Genomic DNA, 22,874 nt, shown 5'->3' on the forward strand with positions numbered 1-22,874 from the left:
TCCGCAGACAGAAATATGTGGACTATGCTCTCGAGAGGTCCACGTAGATGTAGCTTCTCCAGTCCCAAATATTGACCGTTTCTGACTGACGTTTCGTTTTTACCGTTCAAAGAATTGATTGGAATCTTGTTGTAGGCCCTACCCTGTAAAACGGTGGGCTAACGGCGAAATACCTGCTCGTAGGCCTCCATGACACTAGTCTATAAGCTACATGAAGGATACGGCGAGGGCGGAATGTGGTCGATGAGGTTTAATGTTTTGATGATTTATGGGTGGGTAGTAAAGGAGGGAACCCAGAGAAAAGAAGGCTATAGAGCGCGCTTTCCGCTGTGTCGTGCCTGCGCCCTGTTCTGGATGTCTAGGAGCAATGCGGTGCACAGCCGCGTTTATCGTGATGAAATGCAAATCCTCCAGGCTTCAAAGAGCGTTGTTCATTGTTGTCAGTAGAAAAAAATAGCTCAAGTATATACTGGCTATTGTCAAAGGCATTCCATTTCTGCCCCCCCCCCCCCCCCCACACACACACACACACACACACTTTAATTCACATTACAGTCAAAATATGTATTACTTATTATTTTTCATCATTCTACACCACATATTTAATCTTGGATGATAATGAAATATATCCTTCTTCACCATCTTCACTGCTGTCTTTATACTGAGGTTAAAGGCTATGTGCGCGAGGGACCGGTTCTACCACTTTGACTGGAGTGAACGGGTTAAAACGGGGAGGAGAACGCACTAAGAGTCTGACGTATCCAGCACAGTAGTGCAGAGCGGGGTTGCAACATCGATAACAAGCGGCGTTATACCTCCAAATCGTCGACTGTGTGTGCGATCAAATACTGGAGGCCGACGGTGTTTGGGCACCTCGCTAGAGCTGGAAGGACATTAGAGTATTTTCTCCCCCGTATGCTGGAGGAGGGCGTTGCAACAATAACACAGTAGGTGACATGCCATTCATTGGTGCGGTCTTTGCCAGACGAAGATTATAAAGAATGTGACTGGTGCACTGGGATTCTATAACGATTTGTCGTTTGGGCTGGAATAGTTGGATCGTTTTATATGCGGAATCATTCAGAGGCAATGCGACAATGCTCTATACCGGATCGGTTAGCGCAGGTGGATGGCCAACCTGACGCTTATCATATCTGCTCTTCCTCTCGCGTCTGCCGCGCGGCTGTCCTGTGAAGTTGGTCTCGTCGCGAGTTGTGAAATACGGAGACTCGAGCCATGCTTCCCGGGGTCGGCGTGTTCGGCACGAGCTTGACCGCGAGGGTAATTATCCCCCTTCTGAAGAACGAAGGGTTCGCGGTTAAGGCGCTGTGGGGTCGGACTCAGGAGGAAGCCGAGGAGCTGGCCAAGGAAATGAACGTGCCGTTTTACACCAATAGGATCGACGACGTTTTGCTGCATCAGGATGTGGATTTGGTGTGCATCAACCTTCCTCCACCTCTAACGCGGCAGATCGCTGTCAAAACGCTAGGTGAGTCTGTGGGATTGAGCGCGGGATCGTGTCCAGTTCATTAGGGAGCACTGCCAGATGTGTACTATATAGCGCGTGCTACAATGGCTTACATAAATAACAAATAATAACAGGTGTGTTCATAGGTATGGATATGATGATCTGTTGTTGTGGTTGTTCACACAGGACAGTCAAGCGGTAGGCTACACAGGTGTGGTCATCTAAACATGAGATGGACCTCCGTTGAGAGTTCTAGTTCATATCATCAGTGGCAGTTTGTGTTTCGGAAATGTAGCAAATCTCACGCAGATTTGAACCAGATTTGAATAGGTATGCATCTAAACTAATAGACCATGTCGATTCAGTCCTGTTATTTTTAATAAATCTGTGACTAACAATAAACGCCATTAGTCTGCTAAACAAATGATGCAGCAGAAGGGTTTGACTTTGACAGGACGGTGGTTATAACGTATAAAAGGTTTAAGTACTTCCAAATGACCAGCACTCTGCACACGCGCCGGGGGATAATGTGATGTAAATGGACCCACAGACAAACGGACACATGCAGGTGTCTGGTAACAACGTGGGGAAGTCAAGGCGAGAGAAGCGGGGCTGGTTCACATCCGGACGGAGGTGTTTTTCTGTGGAGCCTTAAAATAACCACGAGGTCTAAACTGCCCTCTGCGAGTCACGGGCATATTGGGCCCATATTGGGCACAATAGTGACATGACATCGCACTCGTTGACCCCCCCGCCCCCCTCTTGAGGTGTTTGGGGTCAGCTATCTGGTCAGATAAGAGTTAAAGATATGGGTCTGTCGATCTGACAAGGATATGAAAGAGGAAGTTTTCGTCTCCCGGCGTTTTTCAGTAGAGACATTACAGAGTCGATATTGAGCTGCTGATGAAAGAAAATTACGTTTTTGCATTGTGGACTACCAACGTCAGGTTTTTTTCAGATTGCTCCTGTTAAGCAGTGATACGCTCGTGATTAATGATGCATTGTCACCACTAAGCATGACGCACATCAACAGCACTTAAACTGTCATTAGACCAGTTTTACCAGCGTGTGTATCTGGTTCAGACCAACATGACAATGGAGATGCTGGATGCAGTTTGAATCATGAATCTCTGAGAGATTTGGTGTGCTCACTCATGATGTACACATGTACAGTACATTACATTTGATCAATTTAGCCGACCCTTTTATCTAAATCCATGCGTTATAAGTACAGTAGAATGTCACGGTCCAGAAGCGTGTAGTTCTACAGTGTTTCGGTGGTCAAGTGACAGTCTGTATTTACCATCCGCATCGCAAAGTAACCATATCCTGATGCCAGGCACAGTGAACACATGAACTTCCCTAAAGTGTGGTAATGGATTCATATGTCACTGAGGTTGGACAGACAGTAACCGCATGGCTCTCTTCCCTCTGCTGTGTTCTGGACCTGTGAGGATCTCCCAGTGTGTCTCTCCTGGCTGGGCTTGCTCTGCAGAGAGGAGAGACCATGCCATCAGGCACGCTCTCTAACACAGTCAGACGATCGGTCTACACAGGACTAATATGTCAGCACCTCCCAAGTGTTTTGTGTACAGTTCTCACAGCTGTCCTGTTATATGACGCCCACATCATTTTACAACAGTTGACTTCTTTATGAGACACTCACACCCCATTCATTTAATGATGGCAGTTTAAATATCCTTAAATATCTCAATGATATTCATGGATCCTTCAAGACTTCCCCTCCAGCAACCAACACTTCAGTCCCTCAGTCACAGCAGTGAAACTGGGAGGAAACCAGTTCTTCCTGCCTGACAACGTCTTGCTGTCTGAAGTTTTGTCCACCTGAGCATTCCTGAGGCTCTGATGTCACAGAGGGTTTCTCAGGGCATGTGCAGGGATGATCGGGTTAGGCTCCCCTCTCCGCCTCGTGAAAGCACACTCGCATGAGTGCAGAGTTTCTGGACAGCTCGTGAAAGTACATCTTCCTCTCTGGCTCAGGGGGGTTTGAAGCTGCTTGGCTTTAGATCTTTTGGAGTCCTTACTGTAGTCTGGATGAGCAGACTCTCTCACTGGCCAGTGTGACAGAGAGGGGAGAACAGAGTGAAAACGTGGGGAGTCTGAGAGGTCTCTTGCTATGGAACCTGAGAGTGACGTTCAGGTGAACTTCTTTATTCTAATAGCGTACACACGACTGCCTGTGTTGACTGTGGGATACACACATACCTGTCACATGACCCAGGGCTGCATGATGCAGACATCTCTGTTGACATGTCAAGGTCACTCCAGATACTCCCCTCCTCTCTACTCCAGTCCTTTCTACTCTCTCTTTTCTCCTCCCTCCTCTCCGGTTTTTCCTCCTTTCCTCACTGTCTATGAAGAACCTGACCTTTGCCTGTGTGTGAGTCTGGTTGTGAACAGCCTATCAGATGACAGGTCAAGCAGCCTATCAGATGACAGGTCAGTGTTCAGCGCCGCAGTGAGGCGCTTCCTCAGGCCAGACCAGAGCGCCTAAGAATAGCAGCTCTCGCTACCCGCTAGGCTGCACAACGCTGAGCACCGTGGGATTACAGATTAACCCCGTCAGAGAGACGGTACTGGGATGAGAGAGACTGTGCTGGGATGAGAGAGATGCTGGCGATCTTTTTGAGAGGACCACTTGTTAGTTTCTCTCGTGACACTTCACAGTCCTAGATGGCAGGGACGTCTGGAAGTATTCAGACGAAGATGTCTGGCAGGGCTGTGTTCATGTTTGACAGTCCCTGGTTGCAGTTCCTCCGTCCTGAAGTCAGCAGAGTGTGGAGGCTGCTTTCACCCACAGAACCGCTGGTAGAAACCCTCCCTCTCTCAACCTCACCTCCCCTGCTCTCCCTCTCAACCTCACCTCTCCTCCTTCACCTCTGCCTGTCCTCTCCCCCTCATTCATGTCAAGCTCTCCTTGATGGCCATTAGCATGCTAATATGTGTGTGTGTGTGACTGTGTTGCTGAGAAAATAATCCTGTCTGAGGGTGAAATTGCTTTTGTGTGTCTGGAGAAGTGTCCTAACAGGGGCTCTTTCAGCCTGCTGCGGGGCTAGGAGAGCGAGCATTCCTCTGGGGAGGGGACCTGTCTTTTAACCAGGCTTTCCTGAAGCACGTTTTTTTTAACCGGATTTTAGCATATGTCCGTTGTCTGTCTGAGACAGACAGATCTCCCGCTGGCTTCGTCCAGATTGGCAACTCCAATAAATAAATATGACTCACTTCTGGCGCGTCTCTGTCCCCGTCTCTGACTCCAGGGAGACTGCGAAGGGGTGTTGCTGTGAACCAGCAGCGCTCCTGGCTGGAGTTAGCCAGGGTGTAACAAACACTCAGAGGATCGAACAAGGGTCATCCTCGTCTGGCTCACGCACGCAACAGCCACCTTTCATAAAGTCGGCTTTACCCAGCTGCACACTGAATAGGTAGCTACACACTGAGAAGCTAGCTGGTGCGGGTGGAGGCTGTTTCTACTGAGGAGGGAGTTAGACCGGTTCAAGTAGGCCTACCCGTCGCTATCGCTCCGTCTCTTAGGGGTCGGGGTTCAAACTAGAATCCTCTGGAGTCAAGCGCTTCACCATCACTTATCATAAACACCGCTTTAGCCGGGTACGCCACCGAAGACCTACACATTCCAAATCAACTCGGTTATGTTCCCACAAGACCAGGCTTTGTTTGGTGAACAATGAAGGGAATTCTGTCTCGGCATGCGGTTATTAAAAGTGAACATGGCTTATTGAATGTGGAGAGTGCTTGGCACCTGATCCGCTGCAGATTTGTATCTTCCATCCTCTATTCCCAAGATGAGAGTCAGGTGCCTTCTATCTACAACGTGTGTGGGGGGTTGTGTGTGTGTGCGCACGCGTCTTTAAGAGTGTGTGTGTGAGTGAGTGAGTGTGTGCAGGCATTAGCGTACGTGTGTGTATGCGTACGTGTGTTTGTGTGTGTAGAAACAAGCATGCTCATGTGTCCTAATTGTTCTCCAAGGAGCATGGGTAGGCAGGGCGTGTGTGGAGACAAGGGAGAGAGAGGGAAAGGGAGAGAGGGGGAGGGGCAGGGTGGCCCTACGGTGGTAAAGAAGCTGTCTGATCATATCACACCAATGTACACGATCACTGATAGGTTAACAAATGTAATTCCACAGGAAACTGTTTTCAGAACCTGGTAGATTTGATTGTACTTTCTGGAGATGTTATTTGAGGTTAACTTGTTTCATTTTTAAACCCAGGGCATGTGAACTCGTCACACTGCAGTCTCACTTCCTGTGTGTGTGTATGCTTTTAGATGTGTTTCCTGTTTGTGTGTATCTGTATGCTGTTATATGTGGTTCCTGTTGGTGTGTGTGTGTGTGTGTGTGTTGCCCAGAGTGTGTACAGTCATCTCAAGTGTACCTTGGTGGTCTCGTTATGACGGGAAGCAGGAAGTGGGCTGAGATGACAATGTTAATCCCCCCCAACCCTCTCACACACACACACACACACACCAAATGACTGTTGGCAGGGTGTGATATTAGAAGACTTTAATGAACAACAACTCAAGCTCCCCCCTGCAAACTCTAATCTACTCAGAACAGCCAATCCATCTCATTGATGAAATGTGATCCTACTCAAACATAACCAACTTGTATTGAAACACAATAGAAGGTGAAATATAAGGCCTTAGAAAACAACATGTTAAGTGTAGATATATGTATGGAGTTAACTGTGGTTTATCAAGGCCAATGTCTATATTTAAACACTTAGAAGCCTCATGTTGCCCAAGCCCTGCCCTCTCTAAGACACACTATATTGACAAAAGTATTCTCTCTTCTGCCTTCCCACTCATATGAACGTGAGTGACATCCCGTTATGAAACCATAGCATTTAATATGATGTCGGCCCACCCTTTGCGGCTATAACAGCTTCACCTCTTCTTGTGGAAGGCTTTCCACAAGGTTTATGAGTGTGTTTATGGGAATTTTGGACCATTCTTCCAGAAGTGCATTTGTGAGGTCAGACACAGATGTTGGACGAGAGGGCCTGGCTGGCAGTCTCCTCTCTAATTCATCCCAAAGGTGTTCTATGGGGTTGAGGTCAGGACTCTGTGCAGGCCAGTCAAGTTCTTCCACACCAAACTCGCTCATCCATGTCTTTATGGTCCTTCCTTTGTGCACCTGAATTCAATGATTTGGATAGCTGAGTGAATATTTTTGGCAATATAGTGTATGTGCATTAGTCAGGCTGCGGTGAGTTTGTTGAAGTTTGTTGAAAGTTTGTGTGTGTCTCTCTCTCTCCTGGAGATCTTCCAAACAGAGCCCTGAGTGATTAGCTCAGCCAGACCAAGTAGAGGAACGATTAGCCTAACTCAATTGTTGCTATCCTTAAATGCAGGAAGAACAGCATTCCTGCTGATGCAGGGAGTTCAGCACATTAGTATGGCTGTGCCAGGGAGGTCTGTCGTGATGATGGTCTGTCTCCCCCCCCTTTCTCTGTGGCCTCCCCTTGTTACTGGTTGAAAGGGAGTTGATCTGCATCAGTCTCTTCAGGACTGAGTGACAGTGAGGCGTGTCATGGTGTTGTGTTGATGAACCCTCAGCTGCGATTCCTGGGAGTTAATAACCACGCCTGTGTCTGCCCTCACTGACACCCAGCTGCACGCGCTCCAACACGCTAATAACCACCCTGCCCCCACCTGGCCTCCTGACAGGAGGACTTGCTGGTTTGAGTTGAACCTTCATTATAACCCTTATTACTAACCCTTCATTATATATTTGATGTCATTATATGTATAGTTTGTTGGGGAAAGTTGCAGGATGTATTCATTTAGTTGTGGTTTTTATCCAAAGCCACGTTCCAGGGGGATTTGAACCCGGGTCCTCTTGATCTGTAGTCAAACGCTCTCCCCACTGAGCTTCACCCGTGCTGTATATTTAAGGAACACAGAACACTGCTGTCTTTTCTCTGACTGAGGAACAGAGGTTGATAATGAACGTTGCACAAGTTAACACTTACTCTGATCCCCTTACTTCACTGTGATTAACACATGAAGGGCAATGGAACCCCTCGCACACACACACACACACACACACCACTGTGTCACAGTATAAACATAATAAGATTAGGACTGAAGTGAATGTAGTCACGTGTACAGAGGCCAACAGTCAGGCTGTCTCCTATCTCGTGCGTGGGTCTCCTTGGGGGAATTAAGATGGCTCTGATTGGTGCTCAGGGACCAAAGCCCTTCCTGTCTCTGTAGCCATCAGATCATTAGCATGTGGCACACGATCGGCGCAGCCAGTCATCAGCAGCGGGGGAGGTGTCCTTCATCTCCTCAACACAAGCCGGAGGAAATGATGGCTTCCCTTGCTAGTTCTCGTCAGTAACCCTTTCTCACGATCTTTCCCTGGAACTACCAACGTGACTTTTATTGTGAAAGGCAGTTTGACTAAATGTAAAGATGGTTACATTTTATGTAAGCATTTAGCTGATGCTTTTGCCCAAAGCAACATGCAATACATGTTGGAATTCGAGCCTGTGATCTCTTGATCTGCAGCTGGGCACTCTAACCACTGAGCTAAACCCTCCGTGTTTTATATTAGCTACTCACAGTGTTGTGGATAATTACTCTACTCGCTCGGTGTTCTGCCTCAACAAGCGCTTTACCCTTTCAAATTAGGCCTTAATGGTTTTGACATTTATGCTGCTCCTGTCATTTCATGGACAGAGCTTAAAGCCAACCTGCCTGGTTAGCTCTCTTGCTCGCTCCAGCCCAACATGTTTTGATTAGCATGAACATTGTTGTTTTGTTTTTATATTAGCATGAACATTGTGCAGAATGACTCCATGTAAATGTGACACGCCATCCTTCTTTCTTTGTGCGGCTGTCATGTTTTAATAGGCTGCATATCTCAGTTATTACACAGGAGACGACGGCATGGAGGGATCTAAAAATTAACAAGGGTAACCATGGAAATGGGAGGTCTTCCTCAAAGTTTATTTTCATGGAGGTTTTGTAATGTTCCATTTTGGTTTAATATAATAAATTGATCCTTGTGGTTTGTTTTCAAAACCCTACGTGTTTATCGTTTTGTCTGCAGTATTACTGCTACTTTAGTCCAACCAGAACTGCGCCTTCCATTACACGCTTAAGGTTTCTAGTAGTGCACTCGAACCATTTGGGAAGGATTAGCTAACCGTTAGCTACGCCAGCATCAGTAGCAGGAAGCCATGACTAAGTGATGCTAATGGCCTTCATCATCCCTCAGGCTTAAAGCCCTGACCTTCAGAACACCCAACAACCAGAGTCCAGAGGGTTTATGAACGCAACCTTTGTTGTAGGATCAGTATTGTTAGTTCGCCAGTGGACTACCCAACCTTCTCTTACTACTTTTGGCTATCATTCAGACCTGCCGGTGTGCTTTGGTTAGCGGCAGGACTATCAGTTCCATCTCCTGTGGCGGAGATTCAGTACTGGACAGGTCTATGTTTCGGTAGACATTTAGTCTTTATGTAAGTTATAAGGGTAATTTGCACTGAAGTCCTGACCTTTTTATATATAAAAAAATATTATATAAATTTCCCATCTTAGAGGGAATAACTCTGTAGCAATGGAGCAATTTATTCTAAGCCCTACCATTCAAAGTTGCCTTTTCTTTTGCCAGGAAAAGCAAACATTGTTCAGTCCCCTAGCCTACTAGAAGTTCTCTCATTCCTCACTGCTGTCAATACAAGGAGCAATTAGCATGCTAATGTAAGACTGTGTGCAACACTGGAGGAGGAAAACAAAAAGAGCAAATTAGTCAGCAGAGAAGTAGTTTTGTGTTCGGTTGGTGTCCGACAGCAGTGCAGTTAGGGTTAGGGTTAGGGTTAGGCTGCTGGGTATGTGCCCTCCCCTCCAGAGTGTTCTCTTGGCTTCCTTCTGTAATCGCTTTAAGACAAATTCAATTTACAGAACCAGAGGGGGAGATGAGATGTGCTTGTTGCTAGGTGTCTGGTTTTTCCTCCCTTCACAGAGCAGATGTGCTGGATCTCTGTGAGAAGTCCATCTTAGACCTGGAGGCTGTACAAACATACTAGCATAAAGTTGTCAATACGTATGTGAATATACAAAGTAAGCACACTTTGTACTGAAAAAATACAAATATAATGACAATATAGTAAGCTGTCATTTGATAGGTAACATTTAGATTAACATATGTTCTTGTTTCAACTTAGGGTATTGGGTGGATTTTTAGTGAATGTGAAATCAATGCAGTATTTGAATTGATTCACAATCTGCAACATTACACTTAGCCATTTAGCAGACGCTCTTATCCAGAGCGACCTACAGTAAGTACAGGGACATTCCCCCTGAGGCAAGTAGGGTGAAGTGCCCTGCTCAACAACACAGCGTAATTTGGCACGGCTGGAAATCGAACCAGCAACCTTCTGATTACTAGCCCGATTCCCTAACCGCTCAGCCACCTGACTAACACCAACATAAGAATTCTACTTCAGTAAGACTGGAGAAAACAATGATGGTCGCTCACACATACATTCATTCATTCAAACACACACACACACAACATACATTTAATGGTCGCAGCTCTGTGAATCTTCACGAGTATCTTCACTTGTCATTAGGAAGATGACAGCGGTCAGTCTAACTTGTTTACAGAGGCAGACAGCTTCCAGAGTTCCACTTACGGACACTCCTGGCTTCCAGCCAGCTAGCTAGCCGCCTGTCTGCATCAACATCTACCGCGCTACGTGTCGCTCTGTACCCTCAACACCACCTCAGAGAGCAGCGCGCTACGTGTCGCTCTGTACCCTTAACACCACCTCAGAGAGCAGCGCGCTACGTGTCGCTCTGTACCCTCAACACCACCTCAGAGAGCAGCGCGCTACGTGTCGCTCTGTACCCTTAACACCACCTCAGAGAGGAGCGCGTCACCTTTCAGCTTTTACACAGATCGAGTCGATCCATTCCAAACGTTGCTATTTTTAGCATCCTAAAGTGAAGGCCGTGCTGTGTTTGGCTGTGATTTTTAAGCACCCATGCTAATCCCACCTGGGCCTTTTGAGTCCAGGATGCTCTTCTGGTGGATGTGTTCGTTTTTGAAAGGTTGAAGAAAAAACACACACACACACAGTTAAAAATTTAATTTGAGAAAAAGAGATAGATTGAGAGAGATTTAGATTGAAGAAATATCTGCGAAAAAAAACTTTTAAAAGGGTGAAAAAATATTTGCAATTTATTTTTGCATCATCGATGAGTACAACTGTACTCTAAAGTTGAAAAGTTTGAAGTTGAAAAAATTATTTCGAGGGAGGGAGAGAAAGAGGAGAGAGAAAGAAAGAAAGAAAGCACCTCAGGATGTCTAGTACAACTGCAGCTGATTTGTCTCTTACCCCCCTCTCTCTCTCTCTCTCTTCTCTCTCTGTCTCTGTCTCTCTTCTCTCTCTGTCTCTGTCTGTCTGAGGGTTAATTTATCTATTCAAAGACCACGAGCCTGCCTTTTCCCATGAGCTGTGTGTGGAACTGCATCTTCAGACAGGTGGAACTAGTTTAACCTGCTGGAAGGAGGGGGGAGGGACAGTGATACGACAGGGATTCAGGTCCTGAAGCAACCAGGTCAGGATAAGAAAGTATAGTATAGTCTTCTGCTTTACTATCTATTTGGTACTGTTTGTCGCTTAGGATAAAAGGCCCTTCTAAATGAACAAAGTGTGTAGTCAAAGGCTGAGGTTCCACACAATCTGTGGTGCTGCACTGAGTGACAGGGTTGTGGATCTCTGTTTCACTCTTTCCAGCCCCTCTCTCTCTCTGTCTTTTTCTCCAGGCCCTCCCCCCCTCCTCTAGTCCCAGTCTTGATGACTCAGAGAGGAGCTGGGTGTGTAATTATCTTGGTAGTGTGAAGTGGGTTCTCCTCCCCACCATCCCTCCATCGTCAGGCGTTACACTTGGTTCCTCCCAGGGAACAGAGAAAGGGATAATTGAGATTGAGGGTGCACTTTTGCATCCCCAGGGCAACATCTTGCCACAATGTTAAAGTCCAGTCACACTTAAGTGTTCGTGGGTGTAGCTCAGTGGTTAGAGGCTTTGTGCTGCATATCAAGAGGTTCTATAGGTTCGAATCCTACCCAGCATGTTGCTGTGGGTTACAGTGTCTGCTAAACAAAGACGTTCTTAGTCTTCCTGAGTCTGACGCCCTGGAAGCAGTGATGGCAGATGTCTTGTTTTCATCAGCAGCATGAAATCTCATTTCATCTAAGGAGGTGAAGCTGTTACTGTGAGTAGTTTGTGTTGGCTCATATCTCTCTGTAGGTCACTGTGGATAAAAGCATCTGTTAAATACATGAAACGGACTCCATTACAGCACAGTGCACACTACAGTCCCACAGTCTGGAATGTGACTCATGTTAAAAAAAAAACTGTTCAAAAAGCGGAGTTGACATGCATGAATATCCGGACAATTTCCTGTTAAGTGTGTATTTATTTGTCTGTTCTGGTAAATCAACATGATGGAGCAGAGAGAGATGGGATACAGCAGTCAGCCACAGATACTGAGAGGAGCTGACAGTCTCACCCAGGTGGTCCTGACATCATGTCAGTCCTCCTCCCGTCAGCTACCCTGCCCAACCTGGACAGGCTGGGGGTCTCAGGCTCTCAGGTGTGGGGGGCTTTTTCTGCCCCATTACTGAGCTCCCTTCCGGCCCTGGACCCTCCTGTGAGATGTTTCCAAGCTTTCCAACACGGCTAATGCTAGCTCCCTGATAGCACAGTCTAACACGGCTAATGCTAACTTCTTCATAGCATAGGTTAACATGGCTAAGGGTAGCTTCCTGATGACCTACGCCAACACGGAAACAGGACCGTCCCAAGCCTTTATGGGGCCTTAAGCAGAATTGATTTGGGGGCGCCTCTGAATCGCTTTTTATAACAAGCCACGGGGGCCCTAAGCAGCCACTTAGTTTGCTTAGGCCTTGGGCCAGCCCTGCACGGAGGACTCTAGGTCATAGCATAGGCTAGCATGGCTAAAACCGCACGGAGGCAGCCTCTTGGTCATAGCATAGGCTAGCATGGCTAAAACAGCACTGAGGCAGCGCAAGTTAGCAGAAGAGGACTAGAGGCAAATCTCAGTGCACTATAACAGGTGTAGCTTAGTGAGAGACACTCTGATCTTTCCAGGGTTTTGTAAACCGAGTCAATATCATCGGTCAGTTAATCGGTCGGCCTGCTGAATAAGTCATCCACTGTTTCATGTGGGAGTCTGTGCGTGCACCAGCGTGTCACTCTAGCTTTGGTCTACAGTGACTCTGTAGACCAGAGCTGTCAGTGCCCTCCCCCCAGGCCATGTGGCTTTGAGAGAGGCTGGCCCAGGGTCATCGCTGTGTCAGAGCAAGGACACACAGCCTAGCAGACGCTTTCATCCAAAGCGACGTACAAGTAGTGCATGTATTTTTTTATGCTGTTTGTACCTTTCATAATAAAAGTCCTTGACATGCTTAGCTAATGTGATGGCCTGTTCACACCCTGTCAGGCTCTTCTCCAGGATGAACACTTTCACTGTAAAACCTCCATTAATCTCCAGTGGTGGTGGGGGGGGGGGGACTGTTTTCTTGTCAGCCTTTGTGTGGGGGAAGGGTTTTCCCCTGGCACCGCTGTAGAACTGGGTCAAGAGGATTAATTTCCTGGCCGGGCTGGGTCTGGTGGTTAGGAGCTAATGGGAGATTAGCATGAGAGATGGCATCTCCACTGAAGACCCAGGGAGGCCAACAGCATGCTGCCTGGCATACAGGAGGGGTGGGTGTGTGGTTCAGTGTGTGTGTGTGTGTTTGGTGCTGTCTCACTCTCTCTCTGTCTGTCTGTCTGTCTGTCTGTCTGTCTGTCTGTCTGTCTGTCTCTCCAGCCTGTAACCTCATCTCAGCTACCAGGCACAGTGCTGTGATATCTCAACTGCAGTTGCAACAATAACGTCTCATACACATTATTAGGCTACATAGTACAGTGCAGCAAAACCATCCCAGAGCTTCTGTAATGAGCTGTTAGCATCTAGCAGCTACATGTCTGTTCTCCTGCGTAGAACCGTCTGAAAACCTCTCTGTGTTTTGAGTGGATCTCCTGCGTAGAGCAGTCTGAAAACCTCTCTGTGTTTTGAGTGGATCTCCTGCGTAGAGCCGTCTGAAAACCTCTCTGTGTTTTGAAGATGTATTTCCAAGCTCTCTCCTGGTCTCTGACTGCTAAGCTGCTAACGTCAGCTAATCTCTCATGAGAAGGGTGATGTAGCTCCACAAGGTTTTAGCATGAAGAGAGAACTTAATGAGGTTGCTTCTGATGTGCTTTTGCTGCCTCTGATGCTCTCACTCTCACTCTCTTTTATCTCATCCTGTCTCTTTCTCTCTCCCTCCCTCCCCTCTCTTTAAGTTTATCTATCTCTCCCCCACAGTAAAGCTAATATAAAGGTAGTCAAACAAGACTCGTCTCCCAACAGTTTTCAGTAACACCCAGCGCCTTTGTCTTCAGTCACTCAGAGTCCTGTTTTGACCTGCAGTGTTAAGTTGGTTCTGTTTTGACCTGCAGTGTTAAGGTGGTTTCAGGGAGACGGTGTTGAAAACCTTGACTCAGCTACTTTGGGTGTTGCCTGGTTTGGCACGGCTGCATTGTGTGTTCAAGGAATGTTTTCGTGGAGAGGGAGGATATTATGTCTGTACAGGAATAACAGATTCATAACTGACACTCTCCCTGCCTCTCTCTCTCTTTTTTCCCGTCCCCCTCCTTCCCCCCCTTCCTCCCCCTCTCGTAGGAATCGGCAAGAACGTGATCTGCGATCGCACGGCCACGCCCCTGGACGCCTTCCGCATGATGTCGGCCGCCCAGTACTACCCCAAGCTGCTGAGCATCATGGGTAACGTGCTGCGCTTCCTCCCGGCGTTCGTGCGGATGAAGGAGCTGGTGGAGGAGGGGTACGTTGGCGAGCTTCTGGTGTGCGAGGCGCAGGTGCACAGCGGCTCCCTGCTGGGGAAGAAGTACAACTGGAGCTGTGACGACCTAATGGGGGGCGGCGGCCTGCACTCCGTAGGAAGTTACATCATCGACCTGCTCACCTTCCTGACCGGCCAGCGCGCCGCCAAGGTGCACGGCTTCCTCAAGACGTTCGTCAAACAGACGGACCACATCCGAGGGATCCGCCAGATCACCAGCGACGACTTCTGCACCTTCCAGATGGTTCTAGAGGGCGGGGCCTGCTGCACGGTCACGCTCAACTTCAACGAGCCCGGAGAGTTCCGCCAGGAGGTGGTGGTGGTGGGGACAGTGGGGAGGCTGATGGTGAGAGGCACCGACCTCTACGGCCAGAAGAACAGCGGGGGGGAGGCTGGCGGGGGGGCGGAGCTCCTGTTGAAGGACAGCACGCCCCTGGAGAACGCTTCCCTCCCGGACAAAGCCTTCAGCGACATCCCCGCCCCCTACCTCACCGGGACCATCCGCATGATGCAGGCGGTGCGCCAGGCCTTCAAGGACCAGGATGACAGGCGGACCTGGGACGGCCGGCCGCTCACCATGGCGGCCACCTTTGAGGACTGCCTGTACGCGTTGTGCGTGGTGGACGCCATCAAGACGTCCAATCAGTGCGGGGAGTGGCAGAGCGTAGCGGTGATGACGGAGGAGCCGGAGGTTAGCCCCGCCTACCTGATCAGCGAGGCCATGCGGCGCAGTCGGATGTCACTGTACTGCTAGTGGGGGCGGGGAGGCGTAGCGACGCGAGCAGAGCCGCTGCCGCTGCTTCCGCTGACGGCTGTGGATGCTCTGCCTCCCCATTGGCTGTTGGCTGGCTGGCTGACCAATAAGGAGCATGGATAGCTTCTAGCCGGCTTCCTGGAACCCTGAGATCTGAACTGTGATATGACCTTGTTGTCCCAGACTTCACGTCCGCTCTTGTGCATGAACTCTGACCTCTGGTCAGGATTGCTCACCTTACACTGTGTTCCCGCGGAAACCAACACCGCTGCTGTCGGATCCATGCCATGCCTAGGACCTGATTTAACATTTTTCTCTGCTGGAAAGAAAAAGTGAATGTTTTGTTGAATCCCGCAGTGCCCTTGGAGGGCTCTGTGTCTGTGTCGGGAACCATGGAGCGAAATAGTGGAGAGAGAGAGAGAGAGAGGGAGAGGGAGAGGGAGAGGGAGAGGGAGAGGGAGAGGGAGAGGGAGAGGGAGAGGGAGAGGGAGAGGGAGAGGGAGAAAATCAATAGTTTGGCTGTTAGGGCTTTTAGAGGTGGTCTTTCCTCTGCAAAGTCGGCAATAAATCCTCCCCAGATCCTCCCTGGAGGTCAGCCCTGGTCCTGCCTGCCCTGGTCCTGCCTGCCCTGGGGCCACGCCTGTCTGTATCTCTCCTGGAGGGTCCCTGGCTCGTACTGCTACGTCCATATGCAATCAGAGCAGACCGTGTCCCAGACCCACAGTGGGCCGCCAGCCTCTGACGTGTGTAGCATGCTAATGTGTGGATAAGGGCACAGGCATGGTCTGTGTCAATGCTACGCTGTCCTAGCCTCTGCTAGGCCACGCTGCCCTAGCCTCTGCAATGCTACGCTGTCCTAGCCTCTGCTATGCTACGCTGTCCTAGCCTCTGCTATGATACGCTGTCCTAGCCTCTGCTATGCCACGCTGCCCTAGCCTCGGCTATGCTACGCTGCCCTAGCCTCTGCTATGCTACGCTGTCCTAGCCTCTGCTATGCCACGCTGCCCTAACCTCTGCTATGCTACGCTGCCCTAGCCTCTGCTATGCCATGCTGCCCTAGCCTCTGCTATGCTATGCTGTGAGTCAAAACTCAGCTTTTAATCGTCCTGGTTTTCAGTTCCAAGTGTGGATAAGGGGTTGTTTGGGGTAGTAGAGGGGTATGAGAGATGAGGCAGGAAACAGTGGATGATCAGGGTGACTGGACCACAGCAAGCTTTTAGATGTACTGGAAGACCGAAACGCTGTACTGTAGGGTATCATCCTTGTTCATTAAGCAGATGTTTTTAATCCAAGGCGACTTTAAAAAGTAGGATTTGAACCTTTGGCCTCTTGATCTGCTGGTCAATGCCCTGCCACTGAGCTATACCCCTCCCTCGTCTAATCTTCCGTGTCTTGCAGTGGTGTCAGCAGGGGGAGACTAAGCGGCATGTGTCTGGTTCTCTGAGATGTGTGTTTGACCAGACGATCGGTCTTAGAGATCGACAAGTCATAGGAATACCAAATCATGATGTGTCTGACCAATTAAAGACAAACTTAAGAAAGAAATCACTGGAAAACAATCGTTCGAAACCTTGTTGAGGATTTTCTCAGTTTTGCATCCAATCAATCCAGAAGAGACGCTGATGAGTACTGTAGCACTGACCTTCAAGCCAAAAGATGGAATTATTTGTTCTCATAACCCTTCTCTGTCTCTGGTTGCTCAGACTTCTGCATCATTTGACTTCTACTCCATAGTCTTGTAAATATATTCCAGAACATGACGTTGGTTTTGTCATGTGCTGTATTCTTTTATTTTTCATAAAACTACCTGTGAAAAGAAACTTGATTTTGATACACACTCTGATTATGAAAGTATTTATTTAGTATTTTCTTTTGGACTGATGTGTGATATGTTTGGAGGGATGTGTTTCAGTGGGAAGTGAAAGGCGAAAGTATGTTCCCCAAGAACGACAACCTATAAAAAGATCCTTACTCTTCAGACACGCCAAAATGAATACTTTAAACAAAGTATGTCAGTGTCAATATGCAGTGGTCCAGTGTTAGACCCAACCTTTCTTTGTGTGTTTAGCTTGATAAACATTTTACAATCAAGTACCTTCTGATAAGCTCAGCTTTAATGCCACGGCTGTAGGCACCCTTCTGAAACACAGATACAGTCTGATATCCACAGATGTCTCTTGCAGGGTTTAGAGTGTCACACTGTGGTCTTCAAGTTATTAGCTGTCTCCCTTAAAGACGAAACAGGTATGAACTCAGAAAACACCTTCTCACAATCAGACTGAACATGAGGTCATAAACCCAAGATTTACCAACAGTGATATCTCACTGAGACCTGTTGTCTTAAGAGCTTATCGCTGCTGTAGACTTTCCCCCTGGTCCACTGAAACTTATTGCACCATCATCAAAACTTGGTCTCGTCCGACAAGGAAAAGTTGGAAAACCGTTTCTGTTAACGGCAACATTCCTTGTTAAGATGCAGCCTCATAAGGGCACAGTCCTTTAGTCCCACCTGTGTGGGAGAGTCCACAGTCAGGCACCTCATAGACTCACACACAGATGGATCATACCATTCAGTGTTTTTGTGTGTGTGCGGGGGGGAGGGAACTCTCACAGTTCAGAGGGTATGGCCTCACCTCTGACCCCTGGTAGAGTATCCTGCCCTGGCCTGCTTGTATCTGGGCTGGCCTATCTTAAACTGGATCTGGTCTTCTGGGGCTACTTTTAATAGAGACCCAGTTAAACATCCCAAGAGACACATACACACATACTTTCTCATCCTCTCACAGACACACACAAACACACACATGCACTCGCACATAAACAAACACACACACAGTCCTAAAGCGCACTGAAATCCATGTCTTTAAAGGGTGACAGTGTGTGTTTGAAGTTGTTTAGCTCCTGTGGGCCCTGTGTGAGTTTAGCTACCCAGCTGTGCGCTACCCAGCACTTCCTGGTGCATCCTGGGAGGTTGCCTGGGAGACGGTCTCATGGAGACAGGGCTGGTGGGACTAGCAGGGTAAAACTAGGCTTGGGTATTTTTAGTCATTCAATATTTAATGAGCGAAGTTATAATGAGACGGTTTTAAGATTTCCACCATTCAGAACTGTGGAGTCTCTGATTTTCCCACTTTTTTACGTGGTAAATCAGGTTGTTTAAATGATAAATGTTTTATAAACGGGATTTTCCGGCCCAAGTGAGGAGCAGGTTTTAATCCCTGGTGAGGGAACTACTGCTGTGTTACTGTGAAACGGTGACAACTGGAAGACTACTGTAGTCAATGCAACTGGAGATGCTTATGATAATGAACCTGAAGGTATTACCCTTTAACATCAACTGGAGATGCTTATGATAATGAACCTGAAGGTATTACCCTTTAACATCAACTGGAGATGCTTATGATAATGAACCTGAAGGTATTACCCTTTAACATCAACTGCCATTGCTCTGCTGTCCACCCTCTGTTTGTGTAGCGACAAAAGGACAACCAATATGTTAAAATCATTCCCAGTAACTGTTCGTCGGTGCTTGGCATTCCAATGTCCTTCTTCACAACGACAAAAAAATGAAAGTCTCTCAAAACAAAAGAACAAAGAAAGATTTGAAACACTGGAGAGACGCTGTAAATGTAGAGTTTGGACTGACTGCTTTGCTTGATTGGAACGTGTGGATCCGGAGATCTGTTTTGGGGTGCCAGCCTTTACAAACTCCTCAGGAACTCTGTGAAGGGTTATGTTCTGTGTTTAGGGGGAGGGAGGGGAGGGAGTGCGGCTCTGCTCTGCTCTTTTTGAGACAGACAGCCTCAAAGAGGTGCTTCTTGTGCTCTCAAAGACTGTCACCTAGCAACCTACAACCCAGGGTGCCAAACCTGGCCCCCTCTTTCCTCAACTCTCCCTTTCTCACACAAACCAGCTCTCTCTCTCTCCCTTCCCCCTCTGCCTCTGTGTGTCTTCCTCTGTCTCTCCCTCTGTCTTTCTCACTCTCTCCCCCTCTTTATCTCTCTCTCTCCACCTCTCTCTTCCTCATCCATTCTCTCTCCCCTCTTTCTTTCACCCTATCCCACCCACTCTCTCCCCCCCCTCTCTCTGTCTCTCTCTCTCTGTCTCTCTCTCTCTTTAATCTCTCCAATTTAGAGATTGTAGTCTGCTACCACTCACATTTCCTGTTTTCGCCAGCCAGGATCAATATTACTGGCCTCCTGGTTTCCATGACGTCACATCGCCTCTCAGACTCTCAGTTACAGTGGTTCTGCCTTTTGGCAGAAGGTCAAAGGTTGTGATCATGGTTACCATTGCAAACACACACACACACACACATAGACCCACGAATACACACACGCAGATGTGACCTCTGATCAAAGGTTCCCGAACAAGTTTGTAAACGCTGGTTGTTATGTCTGCTCTGATGCTGAAACTGCATTGTGCACTTCACGTTTCCATCTCTATGCTGTATTGACCTGTAACTATATTTATTGTTCTGTATGTATAATGTGGACGCATGAACATGTGTAAATATTTTGAAACAACGGGAGTGTATTTATCAGTCTTGAACTAGAGAATGTACGTTAGGAATATATTTATATCTCTATTTTCTATGTGTCAGGACGTGACTACTGTGGCTTAGGAGTGGAGACTGAGAAGGTGTCACAGAGATAACTGTCCTCTTTCCTCTGCTGTCCATGACAAGGCATGACGGTGTGCGTCTGTTAATAGCGTCCCCCCTGTTCTGTGAACGTGTCAGTGTTCCACTGTATGCTGCGCCCTGCTCCAGTGCTCTGCATCATGCTACTATGTTTACCTGTGACTGTGTGTGGTGTGTGTGTGTAAGAGAGAGAGAGTTTGTGTGTGCGTGTGAGTATCCCTGCAACATGGTTTACGGCTTCCACACTTGTTCAATGCTGCAGTTTCTATGGAAATAATAATTAAAAAAAACATGTATACATGAATGATGAAAAATGTAATGTGTTATGTCATGTGTTCTTAATTCTCTATATCAGCAGAGAGCACTACAGTCAGTCTTCACTTACAATATCACCCCCTCTCTCTCTTTCCCCTCATCTCTATCTTTATCTCCCCGTCTCCCTCCCTCTCTCTCTGTAACTCCCTCCCTTTCTTAATTGCATTACATCTACCTCCCTATCTTTCCATCATTTTACTGCTAGCCCGCTATTCCATATGAACCCTGATAACTTGTTACACGGCTTTGTTAAATATTCGTTTCTGATTGGTCAATTATGGCATTATACGGTTTATTCGTCTGAATAGTAAACCGCTGCTATTTTTGCGTCCACAACAGCAGTTTGCTAACCGAGGTTTTTCTTTTTCGGAAGCAATAGTTTTCAAAATTGTTTTTAACTATAAATGTTGTGTAGAATTATTATTCCGTGTCGCGCCGCGGTTCGGCATAATCTCGCCTGTGTTTCAGTACTGACCGGCTGGCTGTGCGTTATCCTGTAACCGCCTCTCACAGATGGACAGTCTGGAGGTGTTGGCTGCCATCTACTGGACACACTGAAGAACTGCAGTTTTTTATTTACAGCGTTTCCTCTGTTCTATTTGCTTCTTTCTCATCTATTATCTATTCCAGTGGTTCCCAATCCTGGTCCTCGGGCCTCCCTACCCTGCATGTTTTAGATGTTTCCCTGCACCAACACACCTGATTCAAATGAATGGTCGTGCAGGGAAACATCTAAAACATGCAGGGCAGGGAGGCCCAAGAACCACTGATCTATTCTATTTGCTTCTATTTGTTTCTGTCTCGCTTTGGAAAAAACGACTATTGAATGAAAGCAATTATACCAAACGTTTTAATCGTGTGCTGCGGGCGGTGAACAGCTCCCCAGCCCTCCAGGACCGTTTTCTGAGGTCCAAACCCCGCGAAAGCCACGCGCGCAAGCAGTCTGCTGTCTGTTCGTCCTGGCAGCAGCTAAACACAAATCAGTCGTAATCACAATCACGATTAACACCTTTAACAAACACCAACAAACACACAGAAGAGGCCACTCACAAACCAGTGGCGAATCTAGGTTCACACTTTTGGGGGGGCTAAACCCCTAGATGAAAACTATTATTTTTCCTGTGACCCAAAACTAGGGGGGTCTGGGGGCATGTTCCCCCAGAATAATTTGTTTTAAAAATCCTTTTATATAGTGTCCTCTGGAGGGTTTTATTAAGAGAAATTGACACATTCTGATTTAAAATGAATAAAAATAAATTATAAAGTATTTTTGTTTTGTTTTTGGGGGGGGGGGGGGGACTAATGAAACTTTTGGGGGGGCTCCAGCCCACTAGATGATACATGATAGATACCACAAACACATTGACGTACATCTAAATGCATCATCTCATCAGTCTAAAATGTACATTATATCGCCACAAACACGTTTTATACTTGTTTTACATTTCAGAAACGTAATATTCCCCTTATTTCCCATGTTTCCCCAGTAGAGGGCGATGTTGGCTAATTCAGCGTTATCAACAAAATCACCCGGTTTAGTTTAGGACTTCTAATATATACTTCTAATATATTCATTCTGCTTTTATTCAAAGCAACGTGGCTCAAGTCGAAATTTAAGTTTGATTCCCCTTCGCAAATATGTTGTGGATCAGACCATGGTGTTCCCACTGGTTTATAGCTTCATGTCAAGTCAACCCCCTCCCCTCCTCTCTATCTGATTTTAGTACAATCCAGTTCTGTAGTTTCATTCAACTGCTCACGGACGGACCTCTGGACTGCACGACCGGGGGGGTGTCCTGGGGTGACCCCTGTCTCCTCCATCTCACATCCTCACTCTGACTCCTGTAGCACAACAGTCACATAACAACTCCCCTCTCTCAAATGTCTCTTCCAGTGACTGGCCTCCTTCCCTCTCTCCCTGTCTCCCTCTCTCCCTCTCTCCCTGTCTCCCTCCCATCCTTCCCTCTCTCCTTCTCTCCCTCTCTCCCTCTCTCGCTCTCTCGCTCTCTCCCTCTCTCCCTCTCTCCCTCTCTCCCTCTCTCCCTCTCTCCCTCTCTCCCTCTCTCCCTCTCTCCCTCCCATCTTCCCCATCTCCCCCTCCCTCCCCTCTCTCCCTCTCTTAAATCATCCTTCAGGCATACATGTTCTGGTGATTGTCTTCTGCAAACACAAACTACAGCTGCAACAGAGAACACAACTGCTCAGGAATGAGAGAAGCTCTGCACGCGTGCACACACACACAAACACACACACTCTGATATCCCATGTGTGTCTGCTCTGGGGGGGGGGGGTGAGGTGTGGGTGCTGGTGACTGGGGTCCAGGTTCGCCCTCCTGCTCTTGGTCTGTTGATGACATCTGCCGGCTCAGCTAAACCACAGGAAGTGGTGGTCCTTGCCTGACCACTTTAACACACTGGAGAAGAATTACACCACCCACCTCTGATAAACTCCATCTGGACTTCACATGAAAAACTCTGACGTTATTAGGGCGAGAAAGAGACAGAGAGAGAGAACGAGAGAGAGAGAGAGAGAGAGAGAGAGAGAGAGAGAGAGAGAGACGAGGGAGAGAAGAGAGAGAGAGAGAGAGAGAGAGAAAGAGAGAGAGAGAGAGAGAGAGAGACAGAGAGAGAGAGAGAGAGGGAGGGGTCAGCTATCCTGTAGTGTTGACGGTTTGAGCCCTGAATCTTTAAATCTCCTCTTCCTCCAAGCATGTTTGTATTGTAGAACTTGGAGTCA

At 47.7% G+C, this 22,874-nt stretch overlaps 1 protein-coding gene across 1 annotated transcript; it reads left to right on the forward strand.

Moving 5' to 3' along the window:
* The first annotated feature begins 814 nt into the window (after window positions 1–814).
* On the forward strand, window positions 815–15,625 carry gfod1 (glucose-fructose oxidoreductase domain containing 1). The gene is made up of 2 exons (XM_084703711.1): window positions 815–1,489; window positions 14,250–15,625. The coding sequence occupies exons 1-2, from the start codon at window positions 1,237–1,239 to the stop codon at window positions 15,179–15,181; spliced, it is 1,185 nt and encodes a 394-aa protein (XP_084559837.1). The 5' UTR covers window positions 815–1,236; the 3' UTR covers window positions 15,182–15,625.
* Window positions 15,626–22,874: the final 7,249 nt, after the last annotated feature.

Source organism: Hypomesus nipponensis, chromosome 8 (genome assembly GCF_054491055.1).
Source record: "Hypomesus nipponensis isolate SF chromosome 8, ASM5449105v1, whole genome shotgun sequence".
NCBI classification, from domain to species: Eukaryota; Metazoa; Chordata; class Actinopteri; order Osmeriformes; family Osmeridae; genus Hypomesus; species Hypomesus nipponensis.

What these genes read in the sequence shown, in the direction of transcription:
- gfod1 (XM_084703711.1), top strand. Translation starts at nt 1,237, where the DNA reads ATGCTTCCCGGGGTCGGCGTGTTCGGCACGAGCTTGACCGCGAGGGTA. An exon ending in GATCGCTGTCAAAACGCTAG is followed by an intron (nt 1,490 to 14,249) that starts GTGAGTCTGTGG and finishes CCCCTCTCGTAG; the next exon opens with GAATCGGCAAGAACGTGATC.